At 41.4% G+C, this 18,936-nt stretch overlaps 1 protein-coding gene across 2 annotated transcripts in view; it reads right to left on the minus strand.

Annotated features, from left to right (window-relative positions):
- Positions 1–18,936, minus strand: part of FGF14 (fibroblast growth factor 14) — a 322,262-nt gene that overhangs the window by 171,892 nt on the left and 131,434 nt on the right. Inside the window, exon 1 of one of the 2 annotated variants that reach the window (XM_019921045.3) lies at positions 216–440. The exons of the other annotated variant lie outside the window; for it this stretch is intronic. Coding sequence (XP_019776604.1) covers positions 216–408 — 193 coding nt within the window. The 5' untranslated portion in view covers positions 409–440. Of the gene's footprint in view, positions 1–215; positions 441–18,936 lie in introns of those variants that run through there. 2 annotated transcript variants of the gene reach the window in all.

Genomic DNA, 18,936 nt, shown 5'->3' on the forward strand with positions numbered 1-18,936 from the left:
CCTGGCGGCTTGAGTTTTCAGTGGCTACAGGTTGCCTGGGAGCAGATGCCCAGCTCCCGAGGGCGGCAGGCGCTCGGAGCGCTCGGGAGCGAGACTTGTGTTGGGGGAGGGGGGGTGAGAGATGGAGGGAGGCAGGGGAGCCCGAAAAGGCCCCACGCAGGCGGGGACAGGGGAGAGATCCGAGGGCGCGCCTCCCAACCGGGACCCGCACAGACCTTGGCGCCGCAACCTGCGCTTCTTGCGGCCGAAGATGCGCACTTTGGAGAAGATGTCCACCAGGTTGCCGTTGCAGAGCCCGCGGTTCCTGCTGGGACTGCTCCGCCTCCTGCCGGCGGACGGCCGGTCCCAGTGCTGCTCCCGCGCCTGCCGCTTCTGGCGGATCAAGCCGCTGGCGATGGCCGCGGCCATGGTGGCCCCGGGACCGGGTCCGGAGGAGGGCGGGGCCGAGGGGAGGGAGCTGGGGGCACAGAGCGGGAAGGGCCGGCGAGGAGGGCAGGCCGGAGGGGCCGGGCCGGGGGCTGGGAGCGCTCAGTCCCGCCTGGGACCCATCGCCCTCTCCGCGGAGCGCGGGGCCGGGCCCGCAAATGCGCCCGGGGCGCGGCGGGGCGAACGCCGGGAGCCCGAGGTCGTGCCCGCCGCCGCCGCCGCGTCGGAGCCGGGACCGGGGCCGGGGCCGGGGCCGCGGGCGCCGCCGCTCCCGCCGCCTTCCTGCCCGGCCCGCCTCCCGGGCGGGAGGTCGAGCCGGCTGCCTTCTTCCCGAGCAAGGGATGGAGGGCAGGTGCCGGCCGGGTCCCGCGCGTCGGTCCGCCCAGAGCGCGCTGGGCAGGACTCAGCGTCGGACTCGAGCGGCCCCCCGGCCAGTGCCGCCGCTGCCGCCCGCTCTCGGAGTCCGCCGGTGATCGTCAAGTGTCTTGGAGATCAGCATCTGGAGAGCGCAATCTTCTCCCCGGAGATCTCAAATCAGAGCGCTTCGTTCCCAGCCCGCTACACTCCCCTCCCGTCCCCCTCCTAGGCCAGTCTTCAGAAGAAAAGAAAAAGGTATATATATAATAAGGACTTTAAAAAATATTAGTAATACTGTAAAAGAAAGCCAAAACCGATGGCAGGGGGTGGGGTGGTGAGAGGCTGAGCCAAAGCGGGTGGAATTGAAGGAATTATCAGTGCGCTTTTTCTTGGATGAAACTCGCAGGTCTCCGAGGCTTCCGAGGCTTAGCGAGGGCTTCTGGATCTTAACGTGCCTCCTGGTCCACAGAAACTCTCAGCCGTGGTTGGAACGCAAGGTGGTTTCCGCCCTCCCCGCTAATCCCTTCAGCACCAGAGCCTCTCCAGCCCGGGAAGGAGGAGGGGGCGGGGGGGAGGGAGGAGAGTGTGTCCCGAGGAGGGAGGCGCCTCCACTCCCTACCTAATCCACCCAAACTTGCTGGACTCTCCCTTCTGCTCCCAGGAAAAGCAGGCTTGTCGTGTTGAAACCGTAGCAGAGCAAGAAGGAGAGAGGAGGGAAGGGGACAAGACGTGGAGAGGTGGTGCAGAAAGACCCCCTTCCCAAATTTGCTCTCTAGCACTTGGAGGAAGAGATGGCAGCAGCTGTAGCTGCTGCAGAACGGCAGCGGGAACGGAATGCTGAAGAAGCTACCACAGAATATTAAGGGCGGGCGGGGTGTCACAGTATTCCAGCGACAACAGAAAGCAGCCAGACTGAGGGACACTCCAGTCTGAGCTGCCGTCTTTGGCGTCCCTGGGTAGGGAGCCAGGGGGCAAAGCATATGAACTATGTCTGAAATTCAAATACAACAGCTGCTGCCTCTTCTCCTTGACTTCCTGTCTGTGTCCTGGCAGCATTCTGTCATGGATAACCAAAAACATGAAGGTCCAGGAGGAGGGGAACCAGTGCAGAGCACCCTAGAAAAGGAGGTTGGGAGAGAAACAATGCGTGCTTGGATGAATACAGATCCTTGGTTCCTAGGACACACTCCGAGCCACAGAACTATAAGTAGCTTTTGCTCCTATGGCTTCTTACCGTTTCCTCTTCCCTTTAGACTGTTTGCTTATCATTCCAAGAAGGTAAAGAAAAGAAACGCACAAACTAGACTTCTCTCAATCCAGTGTGAAGAACGGAGGAAAGAAAACTCATCTGATAATTAGTACTTGTAACAATCACTTTTCTGGTGACCGCTTTAGAGCTGGAAAGAGGAGAGACACACTCGCAAGGCAGCCCTGGGAGCAGTTCTGAACCAACACCCACTTTCTCTTTGCCTCAGGAATAGGCAGTAAAGTACTACAGAGACTTGCAACCAGGCAAGTAGGAGAAGTTCAGACAAGGGCTGATTACAGGGAGGCTAGACACCTTCTGCTCTAGGGAACTTATCCACAGTCTCGCCAAGGAAGCAATTAGTGCTCAGCTGTTTTTCACTGTATTTACCAATAAGCCTCTCTTGGGGAAGAGAATTTCATCTAAGAGGAGTGTGTAGATTTGGGTCCAATGCAGATATCATTGGATTTAGGATAATGTACATACTATTTAACATTAAAGAACATACTCTGTAAGCTTATTTTCCCCACCTTACCATGTTTTATATACATGAAATCTATATATATGTTAACAACTACGATTATTAAAAGGAATATGCATGAATAATTTTCCCAGGAATTTGCAATCCTTAATCTCCTATGAGATAGAAAAAGTGAAGAAAAAAGGGTGTGTTAACTATTTTGCTCCATGTCTACCTTTTTTATTCTCTCTCTCTTTTACATGTCTTTGTTCTTACATGTTTACTAAGTGTATTTAGTATTGCCATCCTCTTGCTTTAAAAGGGAAGGACATTTGCAGAGATGGATACATCTAATAAAAGGCTATTCAAGTGTTTCTTTTAAGAAATTCACCAAAATAAGTCGTATTGAACAGAAATAGTAGCTACTCCTACCTTCCATTATTGAAGAGTGGCTATCTGGACATTTCAGACAGTACAGATTGGAATTTCCGAACGACTTTACAATTAAAGCAAACATATTTACCTAAAGCTAGTAATGAGTTTTTCAAAGAAGCAAAATGTTAAGTATAGTGACCTTTTCAATCTAGTACAACTGCCCCAAATTACATAACCTAGTTAGCTTCTTTTTTTTAATCCTCGTGATATACGTGTGTAGTATAATAATTTGAACAGAGTGAGATTAAGCTGCTTCTTATTATAGCTGTGTTAATTCTTTTCTTTCCAGGCATTTTCTTACAATTCAGGGTTCTCCCCAATTCCCTGGATTGTATAATCCAAGGGAAGGTCGGTTTTTTGTCTCCTTCGGACCCCTCCCTTCAACGCCCAGCTGCGGTTCAGCACCACGGACAAGGATCCGGCCACAGCCAGGGCGCGCGGAGAGCAAGCAGGTTCCCCTGAGCGTGGGCGCGCTGCTGGCTTCGAGAGGCTCCGATACTCTCTGCCCTTAAAAGCAGCTTTCCGCTGCCCAGCCCAAGCCACCCAAGGCGGAAAGGAAATTAATCCTCACGGCTTCCACTGGCGTTAGTAACCCACATTGGAGCATGAAGCTTTTCAGCTTTTTGAGAACCAAGAAATACTCTCTCCTGGTGTATTCCAACGCCTGGCGCAGCGCCTGAAACAGCGGACTCCTCAGTCCCGGGGCGTCTACTCAGAGTGTGAATTTCACAAGCCTTAAACGCTTCTGTCTGAGGTGGTTTCTGGTTTTAAGGGAGCATGGGGTGGGGGGAAGCACTTGGGCTAATCAAGGTCTTTTAGCTTCATCTCTACGTTTTCCTTTTACCTCCCCAAAACGCTGTTTAGTTGTTTACAGATAGAGGTAAGCGAAAGAAAACGCAAGAGAGCCATCTGCTGTCTTAAGCTGTGATAAAAGCGTGTGCAAAAAACCAGAGTGAAAACCGTTCAGGGCGGGTGAACCGAAATCCATACCTTGCTGTAATTCAGAAAATAATGTTACACTCATGAGAGCCGCCTCGGTGTTGTTCATTTCACCTTTGAATGTACAAAAACAAACAATATAGTACTGATCAGGTAGAGTGGCTCCTGACCAACCTGTTAGGCGTCTGAACTCTGATTTCAGACAGTCTCGTTCATTTCTGGATTTTGCTCCATCCTGGCTGTATAATGACCTCCAGTGAGTTGCTTCAGTTTCTCTCAGCCTCAATTTCCTCACCTCTAAAACTGAGATGATAATAAAATCTCCTTCTTAATTCTTGCGAGGTTAAATTTAGTAATGTAAAGATCCTTGTCCATTGTCTGGTACATCCTCAGTGCTTAAAAATGACAGCTATTATTGTCATGATGTCCCAGATCACTCATTTCTATCTCGGAAATTCTTTTCCAATTTCCATGTCTTTTTCAAGATCAAAATGTATGTATTCCCATGTATATTTCCTCACCTCCGAACTGGGTACTTGAAAAGATTTTAAGTAATTAGAAATGTAAAAATTATTTTTTTAAATAAAGAAGCCCAAGGTCAAACTTTGGTTCATAATTGACTAAATTTGTGAACTTAGCTCTGTAAGGCTCTTTCCCTACTCACTGAATAGAGATAATAAAAACATTTCCCTCCCTCACAGAGATTAATATGTGTGCCTATGAGAAAAGAGTTCTAAAACTGTAAAGTACCACACAAGCATTAGTTCATTGGAAGCTGATTGTTCAACTACTTCCCTGTGCTCGCAACATCTCCAGAAGATGCCATGCTCCCTTTGGCCCCTCTACTTTGCATATGTTTTTCCTTCTACCTGGGACACTTTTACTGCCTCTTGCCCACACTCCCCTCGGTAATATAAAACAGTAGCTAAAATCACAATTGGAGTAAAGCAATCATAGGCTTGACTGTGCATCCTTGAGCAATTCATCTAAACCTCTCTAAGTTTCTATTTCTTCTTCCCTGTAAAATGGTCACAATAATGCAATATATTGGTTATTATGAGGATTAAATAAGAACATGTATATAAAACATAGCAGTGCCTGCCAAATAGTGCAAATTCAATAAATGATAGCTACTGGTAATCATTTAACTCATCACTCAGGTCTTCATTTCTTCAATGACCAAGTCCTACATTGACACTTCTATGAAGATGTCTAGTAGGCATCTCGGGCTTAACATGGCCAAGATTAAACTCTCTTTCTTCTTTCTCAAACCTGCTTTCCAATCTGCCCCATCTCTGGAATGACATTTCCATTCTTCTTCTTCCTCCGGCCCCAAAACTTGGGCATCAAACTAATCTCATTTCTTTCTTTAGTACCTCTTATGTAATTCCTCAACAAAATGTATTCACTCTACCTTCAAAATAGATCTACCATAAGATCACTTCCCACTATATGCACTGCTACCCACCACCACGATCTTTTGGACTATTACAATAGCAGCCTGATTGGTCCCTTGGGATTCACCCTTGATCTTCTTTGATATGCCTTCAACACTGTGACCAAAGTGTTAAAGGTATAAATCAGATTATATTACGCCTCTATTCAAAATCCTACACCTCAGTAAAAACCAAAGTCCTCACAGTGCCTACAGATCACGCTCCATGTGATTTGTATCTCTCATCTACCTTCATTTGTTATCTGACACCATCTCTGCTTCTCTCTCTTCATTCACCAGTGGCCTACCTCAACCTACCTGGCACGTTGCTATGGCAGGACTTCTGTGCTTGCTCTTCCATCTGACTCTCACCTCCTGCAAAATCTTTGCTCACTTATTATCATCCCAGTTGAGATCTTCTCTTACAAATCTAGCTAAAATAGCAACCTCCAAACACAGTCAATCCCTTCTTCTTTCCCTGATTTAAGGTTCTGCATAGCAGTCACAACTTTTAAAAATTCTATGTGTTTTTATATATGTATTTTAATATGCATCTTATTTATTTGGACTACCTTGCTCTTTTAAAACACAAGCCTAAGAGAGAACATATTTTGTGTCTCATTCGTTGACTGCCACATATCCAGTTCCTAAAATGGGGCAAGGCAGAGTAGGGGCTTAAAGAATTAAGAAGTTGGATACAAAGACAGCCAAACAGTTAACACCAAATATGAGGAACAGAAAATCTTGCTTAGCCCAGTCTGTCAAGGGTAAATTACCCCATGGTGCTTGATCTCTTTAAGAGAAGAAAGAAATCTAAAATTCTATTTGGAATATACACAATCTCAACCCTGTAAATAGGATATACAGAGAGTCCTCTAGACTTTGCTTGATCATTTAGGTTCAACTTAACATGACATGTACTTTTTTTTAAACCAAAGCATTAGCAAAATATTTAACATGAAAAATCCACGACAATTCTATGTTAGATATTGGGTTGGCCAAAAAGTCCGTTCGGGTTTTTGTACACTGGTACGTGAAACCCGAACGAACTTTTTGGCCAACCCAATATAATCATATATTTATATACGATCTAAAATACCATTTCAATTATTTAAGACCTCAACCTTCAAGTAAGTTAATGTCCCAACAAGAACAATGACATTTATATTGTGGCTTCCTAATACAAGTTGTTCATTATCACAACCTTCCCAAATCACCATTCTATATCCGTAAGAGGACATGTAGTTTGAGTTCTTAGTTCCAACAGTGATTTGGGGCTTACTGAAGGTTGCGAGACCGACTTCACTTGGATTGTAGAGGACAATGCTACTGATCTTTGTGACTCATCCCGCCCCCCAATACACATCCTGTTTTCTCCCTTGCTTTCAGGCTGCCAATTGACAATATGCCCCCTTTTCAAATCTGTTACATTGAATGCATCATTGGAAACTAGATGAACATATTTGATCATCTATAAATACAAAAGTAAATAAAGCCTAAGGGAGGAGAATATATAGACAAAAAACAGTCTTATTGATACTGATTTCATTATTTAAAGAGCCTTTTCCCCTTGCCTTCTGCATTTTTGTTATATTCTAGTTTATTTTATTGAGTAGGTTGCTTAAATTCCAAATATGTAAGTCTTTGTAGGGTTTACTAAAAACAAGTGCATTATTTCAACTTCAAATAAACAAAAAACTCTAAAGAACATATTCTGTGACACTGATGTCATTACTAAATGTTAACACTTCTTATTTTCACAAAGTAACAGTCTACCTATGTTTCTTCATGTATGTCATTGCCACAGCCATTATTTCAATGTAACCAAATTCATCGGATCTAAGAACCCATTGACTTTAAGATGCATCATTTAGCTACAAAGGAAAAAAAAATTTTGTTCAACTATGTCACATCACAGATTACAAGATGTATATCAATTTCAGAGATATTTATTTAAAAAAACCTTTGCATCTTAGACTCAACGAAATGGGGTATAATGGGACTATGTAAGTCTATAAGTGGGACTGTACCCTTATTAACCCTGTCATGCTCTGTATTTTGCTTAGACATCATACATCTTTTGGTTAAAATAGATTTTAAGTGCTTCAGAGAAACTGTGTTCTGAAATATCTTTACTTTCATTATTATTGTTGTTGTTGTTTTAATTCTTTTATCTCCCTGTGAGTCTGAATTGGAAGGACAGGATGGAAACAAATATTCCTCAAATATTTCCTGCTTACTTATTTGATCATCTCTACACAATAAGCGACTCACTCCATTTTGTCACATGGTTCCCTTTGTGAGTCAATCACTTTTGAACACTTAAAATTAAGGATAAAATATGAAGGCCCAACATTTTTTCACAAAGAAGTTATCATAAATTAATTTGGGATGAGCTTGAGTAGAGTTAAAAAGGATATATTGACATTTATGTTTTCATCCTTTGTTCTGGATTAAATGGGTTTTATTTGAAAATGTATGAGGTAATTCTGAGAATTTAGTCAGTACTGATGACCCTTTTCATTTTCTACTCATTTGGAAGAACATCAAAAAGTAATGTTAAGATGCACTTGGGACAAATTTTCAGGTAGTTAATTAAGAATGAATGTGTATCCCTTCCTTATAATTCAAGTTCAAAACCTTGTTTTATTTTTTCTGTGATAGTATTATTGACCTTTATTTTAGATTCAAAGGATAATCGAAACGAATGTTAAAGTGTTTTAAGTTAGATTTTTCAAGAAGTAATTGATTGCATTAATGTTATAACAGTCTTGTTGATTAATTTTGCTGGATATATTTATTTCTCATAGGGAACAGATTTCCATCTATTAAAAAAAAAACCTGGAAGGAATTTTATTGTCACTTAATATTTTGATTCAATAAAGAAAAAGTGGAAACTATTGGTACCGAAAACTTGTGCACATTCTTACCTATAGAAGCAATACCAGATTGATATAAGCAGATGGCTTCGATTTACAAATCTAGTGTATTTTTAAAATTTGGCTAATATGTTGGAAAAATACTCTCAGTGGTTTCCAGCCTGCTTTATTAAAGTGAACTCAAAATGTGCATAGCATTCATTTCAGAGTTGTGAGCAATGACTTATCTTTCCTCACTCTACATGAGTTGTGGGAGATGATAATAACATCAATTTAACGATATATCAGTGAATCGGGTTTTTAAAAAGAATATTGAATATATGTGTCGATGGACACTTAGGTTGCTTTCGTGTCCTGGCTATTGTAAATAGAGCTGCAATGAACATATATACAATGGAATATTACTCAGCCATAAAAAGAAACAAAACTGAGTTATCTGTAGTGAGGTGGATGGACCTAGAGTCTGTCATACAGAGTGAAGTAAGTCAGAAAGAGAAAAACAAATACCGTATGCACATATATATGGAGTCTAAAACAAAAAAAGGTTCTGAAGAACTTAGGGGCAGGACAGAAATAAAGACTCAGACGTAGAGAATGGACATGAGGACATGGGGAGGGGGAAGGGTAAGCTGGGACAAAGTGAGAGTGGCATGGACATATATACACTACCAAATGTAAAACAGATACCTAGTGGGAAGCAGCAACATCACACAGGGAGATCAGCTCGGTGCTTTGTGACCACCTAGAGGGTGGGATAGGGAGGATGGGAGGGAGACGCAAGAGGGAGGGGATATGGGGATATATGTATAGGTATAGCTGATTCACTTTGTTATAAAGCAGAAACTAACACAACATTGTAAAGCAATTATACTCCAATAAAGATGTTAAAAAAAGAATATTGAATATTTCAACAGAAAAAATTATTCAATTTCCAAAAAAATGAGAAATGAACTTTCATTTATATTCTCAATACAAAGATTCTGTGTGCACTTATGATATAGCCTTATCTGTATTTAACATTGTAACCAATTTATATTCAATGATTACTAGAATGGTCACTTTCATAGCAATGGAAGGTTCTAGGTTAATTATGTTCTTTGTATGTAGTATAAATGGGCTAAACACATATATGAACATGTGCACCCATGCACATATGCACACACATATACATATGCATGTGCCAAAACACATAGCTAAATTCATAACTCTGGTAAAGATAATTGTAAAGCATTAGTGATTTCCAAAGAAAAGTGACTTGCAAATTCCCAATTCAAGAATCTTAGAAAACTATTTTCATTACCACCCTAAGAATGTAGACAATATCTACCTAAATTCACTTTTGAAATTTTTCTTAATAATAGTTCAATGGAAATTAAGAATAAATTAGAGTATAGGTTGTAGCCATAATTCTTTGAACACAAACTGAGACTATGTCTCTCTCAATTTATAAAGCACCTAAATAATATTTGTATAATAGTCTGTGAAGAACTTTTACATGTATTGAAGTGGGTGTCATGATTTCCATTTAAGATAAATGTTAGGTCCCAGAGTTGTTAAGTGATTCTTATGTTTACAATGCTAGAAAGTGGAAGACACAGATCTTAAGTACATCCTTTTTCTACCAAGCTATCTCCATCCAGCTATTTAAAATCCGACTACCTGTCACAGCACCAACTGTAGGATGGAGACTCTCACATGGGATTTGAGGACCCTCAGCAGTTTCATGGATGGATTTAGGATTATCTGTGATTCCCCCTGACATTTGTACTAAAGGAAAAAAATGGGGCGCATGTGCATTTTTATGGAACCTGGGTTCACAGTTTTCATCCAATTCTCAAAGTGACCTGTTTCCAAAGCAAGAATAAGAATCACAACTGTAGAGGGAGGGAAAGAAGGAACACACAACACCCAGTACTACATTTCTGACTATAAAAGTTAATACATACTCATTAAGAAAAAGTTGGAATATAAAAATAAATGATAAATAAAATCACCTCTAATCTTGACATTAAAAGTTTTGGTGTATTTCTTCTGGTTAAAAAAATCATTACATGAAAATTTGCTCTCATATTTTTGGCACACTTTAGTGACTAAGAAACACACTGAGGTAAAAGCCAGTGTATCATTCATACACTTTAGCTACATGAAGTCCATCAGAAACTACTACTTTCCCTGTGTCATTCCAACCTCTTTCTTCTCTTGTCACATCTACTACTACTGATTTTGCCCCCATTCTCCCCCCCCCTCTTCTAAGGGCCCTAGTGATGACATTGGGCTCACCCAGATAACCCAGGATCATCTCCCAGCTCAAGACCTTTAATTTAATCACATCTGCCGAGTTCCTTTTACCATCGAAACATACAGTTGCAGGACTAGGGATTTACATGTATTGACTTGGACATCTTCTGGTGGGGGGCAGTGGGGACAGCTATTATTCAGTCTACCAAGCCTACCCTCTATCTAAAGCACATGAAAATAGAGCCCTGCCTAGAATTTGATAATCACCACCCCCAACCCCAAGAGCATGGACAAGGTATCTGCTCCAGGATGCCAGTTTTTAAATGAGAGTACTGTTTCCTACAAAATAGAATTCTTTTTAACAACAGCTGTTTACTTAATTGAACCTGATGAATGCCTGCTTCTGCACTCCCCATTACTTTACTCCCTGCTCTCAGTGATGTCTTATTATTGGCTGGGACTCTCTGATACCACCTGCTTACCTGAATTTCTTATGCCTTTAATTACTGCATCTCTCAGAAAAAAAAACAACAACAACAACAGTACAGCAGTTTTCAGACATTGTGGAAACAGAGCCATTTTGGTCCCCTGTGGGCTGTGAGGATGCATTTTCTGAGTCACACATAAATCCATGAAGAATTTAATTCCTTGAGTTTATAACACGCCTTTCATGAGATTTAGGGCCATAGAATTGAGCTGAATAAAACTAAAGCTAAACATGTGATGCTCTACAAGATGAGATTTAGGGCCTGAGGCTATCACCAAATGAAGGAAATAGATTCAGAACGTCTTTTTTTCCCCATTCCATTTTCGTTTTTATTTAGCTCTAGGGGTAGTAGGTAATTGCTGTTTCCTTTCAGAAATGTAGACTAGCTCCTTAGGTAAGATTTTGCCTTCACTCTAGATTTGACACTGACTACAAATGAAAGGTATCATTGAAGTTAAAGATTTTTTTAAAGGAATCAGAAATATTTTTCAGTGAGATTGATATGGACAGAGGGATAGAGAAGGAGGAACCTCAGAAACAAAGAATAATTTCAGGCAGAACGTCATGGAGAGTTTTAAATGAACAAATTCTGTAGCCCTGGTCTCTAAATGTCTCTTTGCTCACTCCTTTGGCCCCTTTTCCCTTTTTATGTTGTCACTCACTTTACCTTCCTCTGATTCCCTACAAAGGTTTGAAACTGGTTTCTAGAGATGAGAGTATCCAATGGTTACAAGAAGTCTTTGGCTTTGAGTCTGGAATAGCAGCTATTCTACTTTGCAGGCAAATATATATAATTTGAAACACCGAGACATATCAGTAAATGGGTCTCTTCCCAATGAACAGGGATAAAGGGTCCAAGCAGAATTATTCTTCCCCCAGATACCTAACTGGTGCAGCCACCTGGGCTGAGGAGGAGAGAGCCCCAGTCACGCTCATAGACCTGTGTGCACCTCCGCATAAAATGGGCTTAGTGATCTTCTCCGGGGATTTAGTTCTAGCAGGACAAGTCTCAGATTAGTTTATGTCAGGGAATTCTGACTACAAACCGGAGACAGCAATTTCACACGTCTTTCTACTACGAAGATTTGATTTTAGCTCTTGGTGCCCCGCTACAAGAGCCAGACAGATGCTCAGGCGCTGCATTCTACTTTTCACGTTACTTAGGCAGATAAACCAGGGGTCCTAATTCCCAGACCTTTATTGTAGCTTCTTCACGTGCCCTCTGAAGGGGCACTGTACCCTCCGCCTCAGTAAATGCGTTCCCACCAACTCCCAGCTTCTCAAGCTTCCGGGGATGATCTCTTTGCCTCCCAAACACGCCCAGCCACCCGAGTGCAGGGCTCCGGACCCGAGGGCTCGCCTTCCCAGGGCCTGGTACATGCGGACGCTTCCCAGCTACTCACTCAGTGATTGGGGAAGGAAGGAAGACAGTAAGAAAGGAAGACCCTTGGGTTCTGGACTTCTGGTCTCTTTACTTCTCCACCCAACAGTAAAACACACCTTCCCTCGGGTCCCATTTCCAGCCCTCACCTCCTTTCTCATCCCAGGTAACATTGTAACTTTTCAAAAGACTTGAAAAAAAAAAAAACCAGCACCTTCTCTGAAAGAAGCTACTCTCACGCTTGAAGCACTAAAAGAGGTCAAAGGGGCAGAGGTTTGTGGAGGTCTTTGGAGCCCCCGATTTTCTGTTAATTTTTTCTGAGAAAATCACTAATAGGTGCATCAGAATCATATCTTATTCCTCAATTCCAATCATTTCTAGATTTGAACTGGGATCTTAACTTGTTATTATATCATTATTCCCTATCTTTAAAAGTTACAAAGAGAAGTAATCTTAGAGATGATCTAGTCTAATAACCGCATTTTACTGAGCAATAAACTCAACCCCAAGGAGGTTAATTAATTTACTTAAGTAGTAAGTTAATTACAGTAAGTCCCCAACATACAAAACGAGTTGCATTCCAAGAGCGTGTTCGTAAGTCCAATTTGTGTGTAAGTCCAACAAAGTTAGCCTAGGTACCCAACTAACACAATCGGCTATATGGTGCTGTACTGTAATAGGTTTATAATACTTTTCACACAAATAATACATAAAAAAACAAACATACACAAAAAATAAAACATTTAAAATCTTACAGTACAGCACCTTGAAAAGTACAGTAGTACGGTACAACAATTGGGGTACAAGGGCTGGCATCGAGTGAACAGGCAAGAAGAGTCACTGACTGGAGGAGGGAGATGAGGTGGGAGATGGTAGAGCTGAGGGATCGTCAGCAACAGGAGACGGAGGGCGAGCTGCGATGTCGCTCACGCCTGACGCCGATGGCACACACGTTTGCATCTTTGAAAGTTCGCAACTTGAAGGTTTGTACGTCAGGGAATTACTATAATAAGCTAACTGGAAGCAGCTCCAGGCCTGGATTCCGAGTCTCCTGATGTCAGATGCAATGACCTGTCCATTGCACCTCTTACTTCTCAGAAGAGCTTGGCTACACTGGAGAAGACTGCCCATTATATAGTCCCCAGACAATTCTGGAACACAAATCTCTCTCCTTTCTGTTAAGTGCAGCCCCTTTTTTTTTTTGGCAGATACACCGACTATTCTTAAAGAACCCGAGTTGTCTACGAATTACTTCATCTGATTTGCAGAATGGGCCCCGTTCGGTCAATATTTTCATAAAAAGATAGGTTTCATAAAGGCATATGTCTTAAGTGACATTATCAGCCTCCATTCATTCATCCATCCATTCATTCACTCAGTTAACAAATCTATGGGGCACTAACTCTCCATCACTATGCCTGACCCAGTATTCAGACAGAAATAAAAAGTGATTCTACCCTCAAGCAGCTCAAACTACAGGGGAAGATGGCTTCATACATAAGCGGGACTGAGTGTTAGAGATTCAGAGTGTAAAGCCTGCACAAGAAGAGTGGGAAGAGGAGCCAGCCTACCTGGTGTGGGTCCAGAAGGGCCTCCTGGAAATAGTAACACAGCAAGCTGAGATTTAAATGAATGAATGAATGGATGAATGAATAAATAAATACAAGATAGCAGGTGTTCTCCCAGGTACATGAGAGGGACTTGGGGATTCCAGAAGGAAAGTGTCAAGTGAGAGAAACCCCAAGTTAAGACACGGTTTCACATGTGAAGTTAAGTGAAAACCGTGTCATACACCAACAGTGCCCAATCTGTGTTGGAGGGAAGGGTACAAAGAGCCTTGGCCGGTGACCATATTAGGAGTTACTGGGGGAAATTTGCACCAGCATTAGAACGAGCTGAGCATATAAATATTATGTAAGGATACACAGAGTAATGTATTTCCATGTATGTTTGCAATATGATCCACTTACTTACCTGACTATTTTCATGTCATGTCACAATTCTCATGCTGCCCTTTATCCACACTTTTCTATCAACGTGAGAGCCAGGGTCATTGGAGTTAAATTGTACACAAAACAGTATCTCTGTGACATATGTCATTAAACATATGTATATACACATAAAAGAGACTGAAGGGGAGTATTAACAGCGTTTATCCGTGGGTGGTGGGTTATAGCTGTTTATATTTTTTATTCTTTGTACTTTTCCCCCTATTTTCCCCAAGGAGCATGTGCTAACTTCATAACTGTAAAAGGCTGCCTTTTTAAAAACAAAGATATTGATTTAGAAGAAATAGGAGGACAACACATGCAAAGGAGAAAGTCTTTACGTTTAGCTGTGGATATCATTAGCTGATTAGATTGTTCTCTCTTCTAAATTGCAATTAATTTTATTTCTCCTTTTAAGATGAGAAGATATTCTATTTAAATGGTATCAAAAGGCTTGTGTTTAGAATTCTTAAACATCAAAATCTTTCCCTTTCCCCTTCTGCTTTCAGAGATATAAAATTTTGCTGTTCCAATAAGATCACTCGAAAAACACAAACAAAACAACAAAAAGAGTAACATCATTTTCCTTGAAAAATCAAGTTGCAATCTTTAAGGCAACCTTCAATATAGATTTTTAGGATACGAGGAATATAATTCAGGGTTGATAGTGTTTACAAGGTCTGGTGTCATAAGAGTAAAAGTAATTTCCTGCAGTAAAGTATTGCTCTTTCTATGGCCATTCCTTGGCTCCTAGATAAACAGACCCAATTTTAATTATAACACACTTATGCCCCATATCCCAGTATTAATGCTGTACTGATAAACACAGAAATGCAACTCTGTCATTGGAAGACCCAGTTCTCACGATGCTCTCTCTGTATGGTTATACAATCATTCAGTCATTTTCTTTTTACCTTAGAGAGTCTTAGTTACTTGCCAAGTTTTCTCCATCAACTTTGCTGGCTAGATGTTATCAACAGTTCAACCTCATCTTCCTCACAGAGGTAAATTATTTTACATTGTAACAGTCCTTGACAATTCAGTCTAGATTAAAACACACACACACACACACACACACACACACACACACACACACACACACACTTAAATAAATACTGCTAAACCCTCTGGGTCTGTCAAGGAAATAAAAATTTCTTCCACACAGAGTTCCAGAGACTAGTTTGTTAAATTCACATTTACCCTTCTGCTCAGCATTTCCATCAAAGAGGCTTCAAATCATCTAGTCCTGTTTTATTCTACCAACACCATTCATGGGATGCCTGATTTCCACTGGCACCCTCCATGGACTGAGGACACAATAGATCCAATGTCACCCTCTCCTTTCCAGATGGCTTGAAATTTAGAAGGTCCTTCCCAGTATTGGGCCTGAAGCCTGATTTTGTACTGCTCACTGGAAAAAAAAATGTTTCCCCCCTCCACACGACCATCTTTAAATATTTTATTACAAAACACTATTGATTTCTGTCCCTCTAGCTTTCATACTTTTTTTTTTTTTGCAGTACGCGGGCCTCTCACTGTTGTGGCCTCTCCCATTGCGGAGCACAGGCTCTGGACACGCAGGCTCAGTGGCCATGGCTCACGGGCCCAACCGCTCTGCGGCACGTGGGATCCTCCCGGACCGGGGCACGAAGCCATGTCCCCTGCATCAGCAGGCGGACGCTCAACCACTGTGCCACCAGGGAGGCCCCTAGCTTTCATATTTTTAAATGACATTGACCCACCCATGAGAGCTGTCACCAAGGTCATACAAAACCTAAAGGTTTTTTCTGCTTGTCTCTCGAACTCAAGTGAACCCTTCCACTCTCGCCTCTCTGCTTCCTTGCCCGTGGCTTCCTAAGTCCTTACGTCTACCCTCACGTTGTCTCAGTGCCAAGTCTTAACACCCATGTTTTCTCTAGACCTTTCGTTGACACTTCAATTAGTAGTTTACACTCACTGCCCTTGCCATTTCTTCCAAGGATACATTTTGATGTTCTCTTTAGTTGCAAACACTAAGACTTCAAAATGAGGCTGCATTTATCTTAACTCTCTTAAAACCTCTCCCAGAGAGATTTTCAGCTTCACTGAGTCAGGGACCTTGTCTGCTTTGCTCAGGGACCTTGTCTGCTTTGCTCACTCCTCATGCCTGATGCTCCCAGAGCCTGGCATCGTGTTTGGCCTCAGAAGTGATTCAGTGACAGTTGGTGCAAGGCTTTGGAAGGTGGATTTCCCCTGGGTAAGCTGGACAGGGTGCTGATGGCCATGTTAAACCTTCAGATCAGAGCTGCACACTGCAGAGACAAGTAGGGTCGAGATCTCAGTACCCTTCACTGTGCCGAGGGTCTGAAGAACAAGGTTGACCCAGCTTGGACTCGCCTTTAGCACTTCAAGTATTCTGCACATCATTTCCTATATAAATTAGTTTATTATTTTAATCCAGTGGAGTGCCACAGCTGCTGTTCACTGGAATCACATAAGAAACCTAAAAAAACAGAATCTTTGGGGGTGGTAGGTGGGTCCTAAGTATATAGAGAACCTTCTCTAAAAGCTCTCCAAGATCCATTTCAAATACTACAATATTATGTAAATGATCAGAACATTCCATTAAAATTAAGAGTATATCTTTCCAAGATTTTCTGGAAGCTTATTCTTTCTTTCATGTGCTGATCTGTAGCATTGCTCTGCAATTTTTCTCATATGGGAAAAAAAGTCCTTTAATGGAAGACAGTCTGGCCCATTGGAAAAGAGGCAGGTTCTTTTTCTGATTTTTAAAAAAGGAAACCATAAATACATAAATAAGCAATATCATCACAGAATTTCATGGGATGGTTCTGGGCAAACTTTGGTTCTTGGATCTCGTAACTACCGGCTGAATTGAAATATGTTACAGGCAAGTTTTCTAAAACGAAGGAGCTTTTTTGTTTTGTTTTGTTTTTATAATTGAAGTTATTTGTCAATCAGTTGCACTTATTCACTTTTGCTAAGCTTCTCTTTTTTTTTAATTATAGCAAATTAAATTAAAAAAAATAAAGTACCTAAGAAGAATTCTGAGGGCAAGAATCAGGTTCTAAAATTCTAGTCAAAACATTTTTCCTCAGTGTTTAACATAGGGGACAAATTTAGAGGGAAGAGAAAACTGTAATCACATGATTTTGAGATCAGTTTTGGTGAGGTGGACAAAAGAAGCAGAAAGAAAGACGGGACAGCTAACCAGTTATCGTAACACCCTGAAGCCCTGTTTTCTCTCTTTTGTTTCCTTTTCCTTTTAAATCCTTTTTAGCCTTAATTTTTCACCGTATCCATCTCCATCTCTTTTCATTGATCGTAACATGGAAATGACTGAATTATCATTAATAACATTGGTGATATTTTATATATTTTCTTATTATTTTAAAGGCCAAGTTATTTTTATCCCTCAAAACATGTTCAAACAGATACATTAAAACTAACCAAAATTACTGATGCCCTTTTCCCGTAAAACACAATTTGTATGTGTTTGTAGTCAGAATGCACTCTCTGCTCAGCTCTAACTTCTCATTGTGTATAGAGGAAATGCTTTAATAGCAATAAATCAGAAATTGACTAACAGAAGATTTTCAGATTGTCTTTTGTGAATATGTCTGTTGAATCAGATTGAATTAATGTTATTAATTATATATTGGTGTATTATCTAATTAGTTTATGATTCTAATTTCACGTACTATTCTAATCTTCTCTACAGTTTAAGTAACTGAATATTAGTCTATGTATTATTCCTGCTTTTAGGTACATAAATGTGCATACTACATACATACATGTCTTTGGTTTCTACAACTATGCCTCAGAGTAGAGAACACATTTTAATTTCACAAGTAATTTACTTTGGATTACAATTGTTGGCAAAGCATGAAACCATAAACATCCATAACCAACTTGGTTAATATTCTCAAGTGATGACTCTTCTAGTAGCCAAGGGAAGATGAAAAACATTTTGAGTACTTGCAAGTTTCAGACTTTTAATTTGCTTCATCACTAAGGCAAGGAGGTAGACCTTGAATAAGTCAGTGACTCACAAGACAGAAGCCTTGATTTGACAAATAAATGCGGTCCATGCAACAGCAGAAGGCAGCCTCCAAGCTGCAGTGGTACCTGATGGCAGCTGGTTCTCCAAACACAACACAAGGAAACAACCCAAATGTCCAGCGACAGGAGGATGGGAAACAAACTGTGGTATATTAGTGGTACCTGATGGCAGCTGGTTCTCCAAACACAACACAAGGAAACAACCCAAATGTCCAGCGACAGGAGGATGGAAACAAACTGTGGTATATTAGTGGTACCTGATGGCAGCTGGTTCTCCAAACACAACACAAGGAAACAACCCAAATGTCCAGCGACAGGAGGATGGAAACAAACTGTGGTATATTAGTGGTACCTGATGGCAGCTGGTTCTCCAAACACAACACAAGGAAACAACCCAAATGTCCAGCGACAGGAGGATGGGAAACAAACTGTGGTATATTCACACCCCCCCGAAGGACTCCTCCCCAGGTAAAAAGAATTCCAAATCTCTGGTATACACAATAACAAATAAACCTCAAAAACATGATGTTGAACACTTAAGGAAGCCAATCACAAACAAGTACCATCACGACTCCATTTAAAAAGTGGAAAATGTTACCTATG

This window comes from Tursiops truncatus, chromosome 18, assembly GCF_011762595.2.
Source record: "Tursiops truncatus isolate mTurTru1 chromosome 18, mTurTru1.mat.Y, whole genome shotgun sequence".
NCBI lineage: Eukaryota > Metazoa > Chordata > Mammalia > Artiodactyla > Delphinidae > Tursiops > Tursiops truncatus.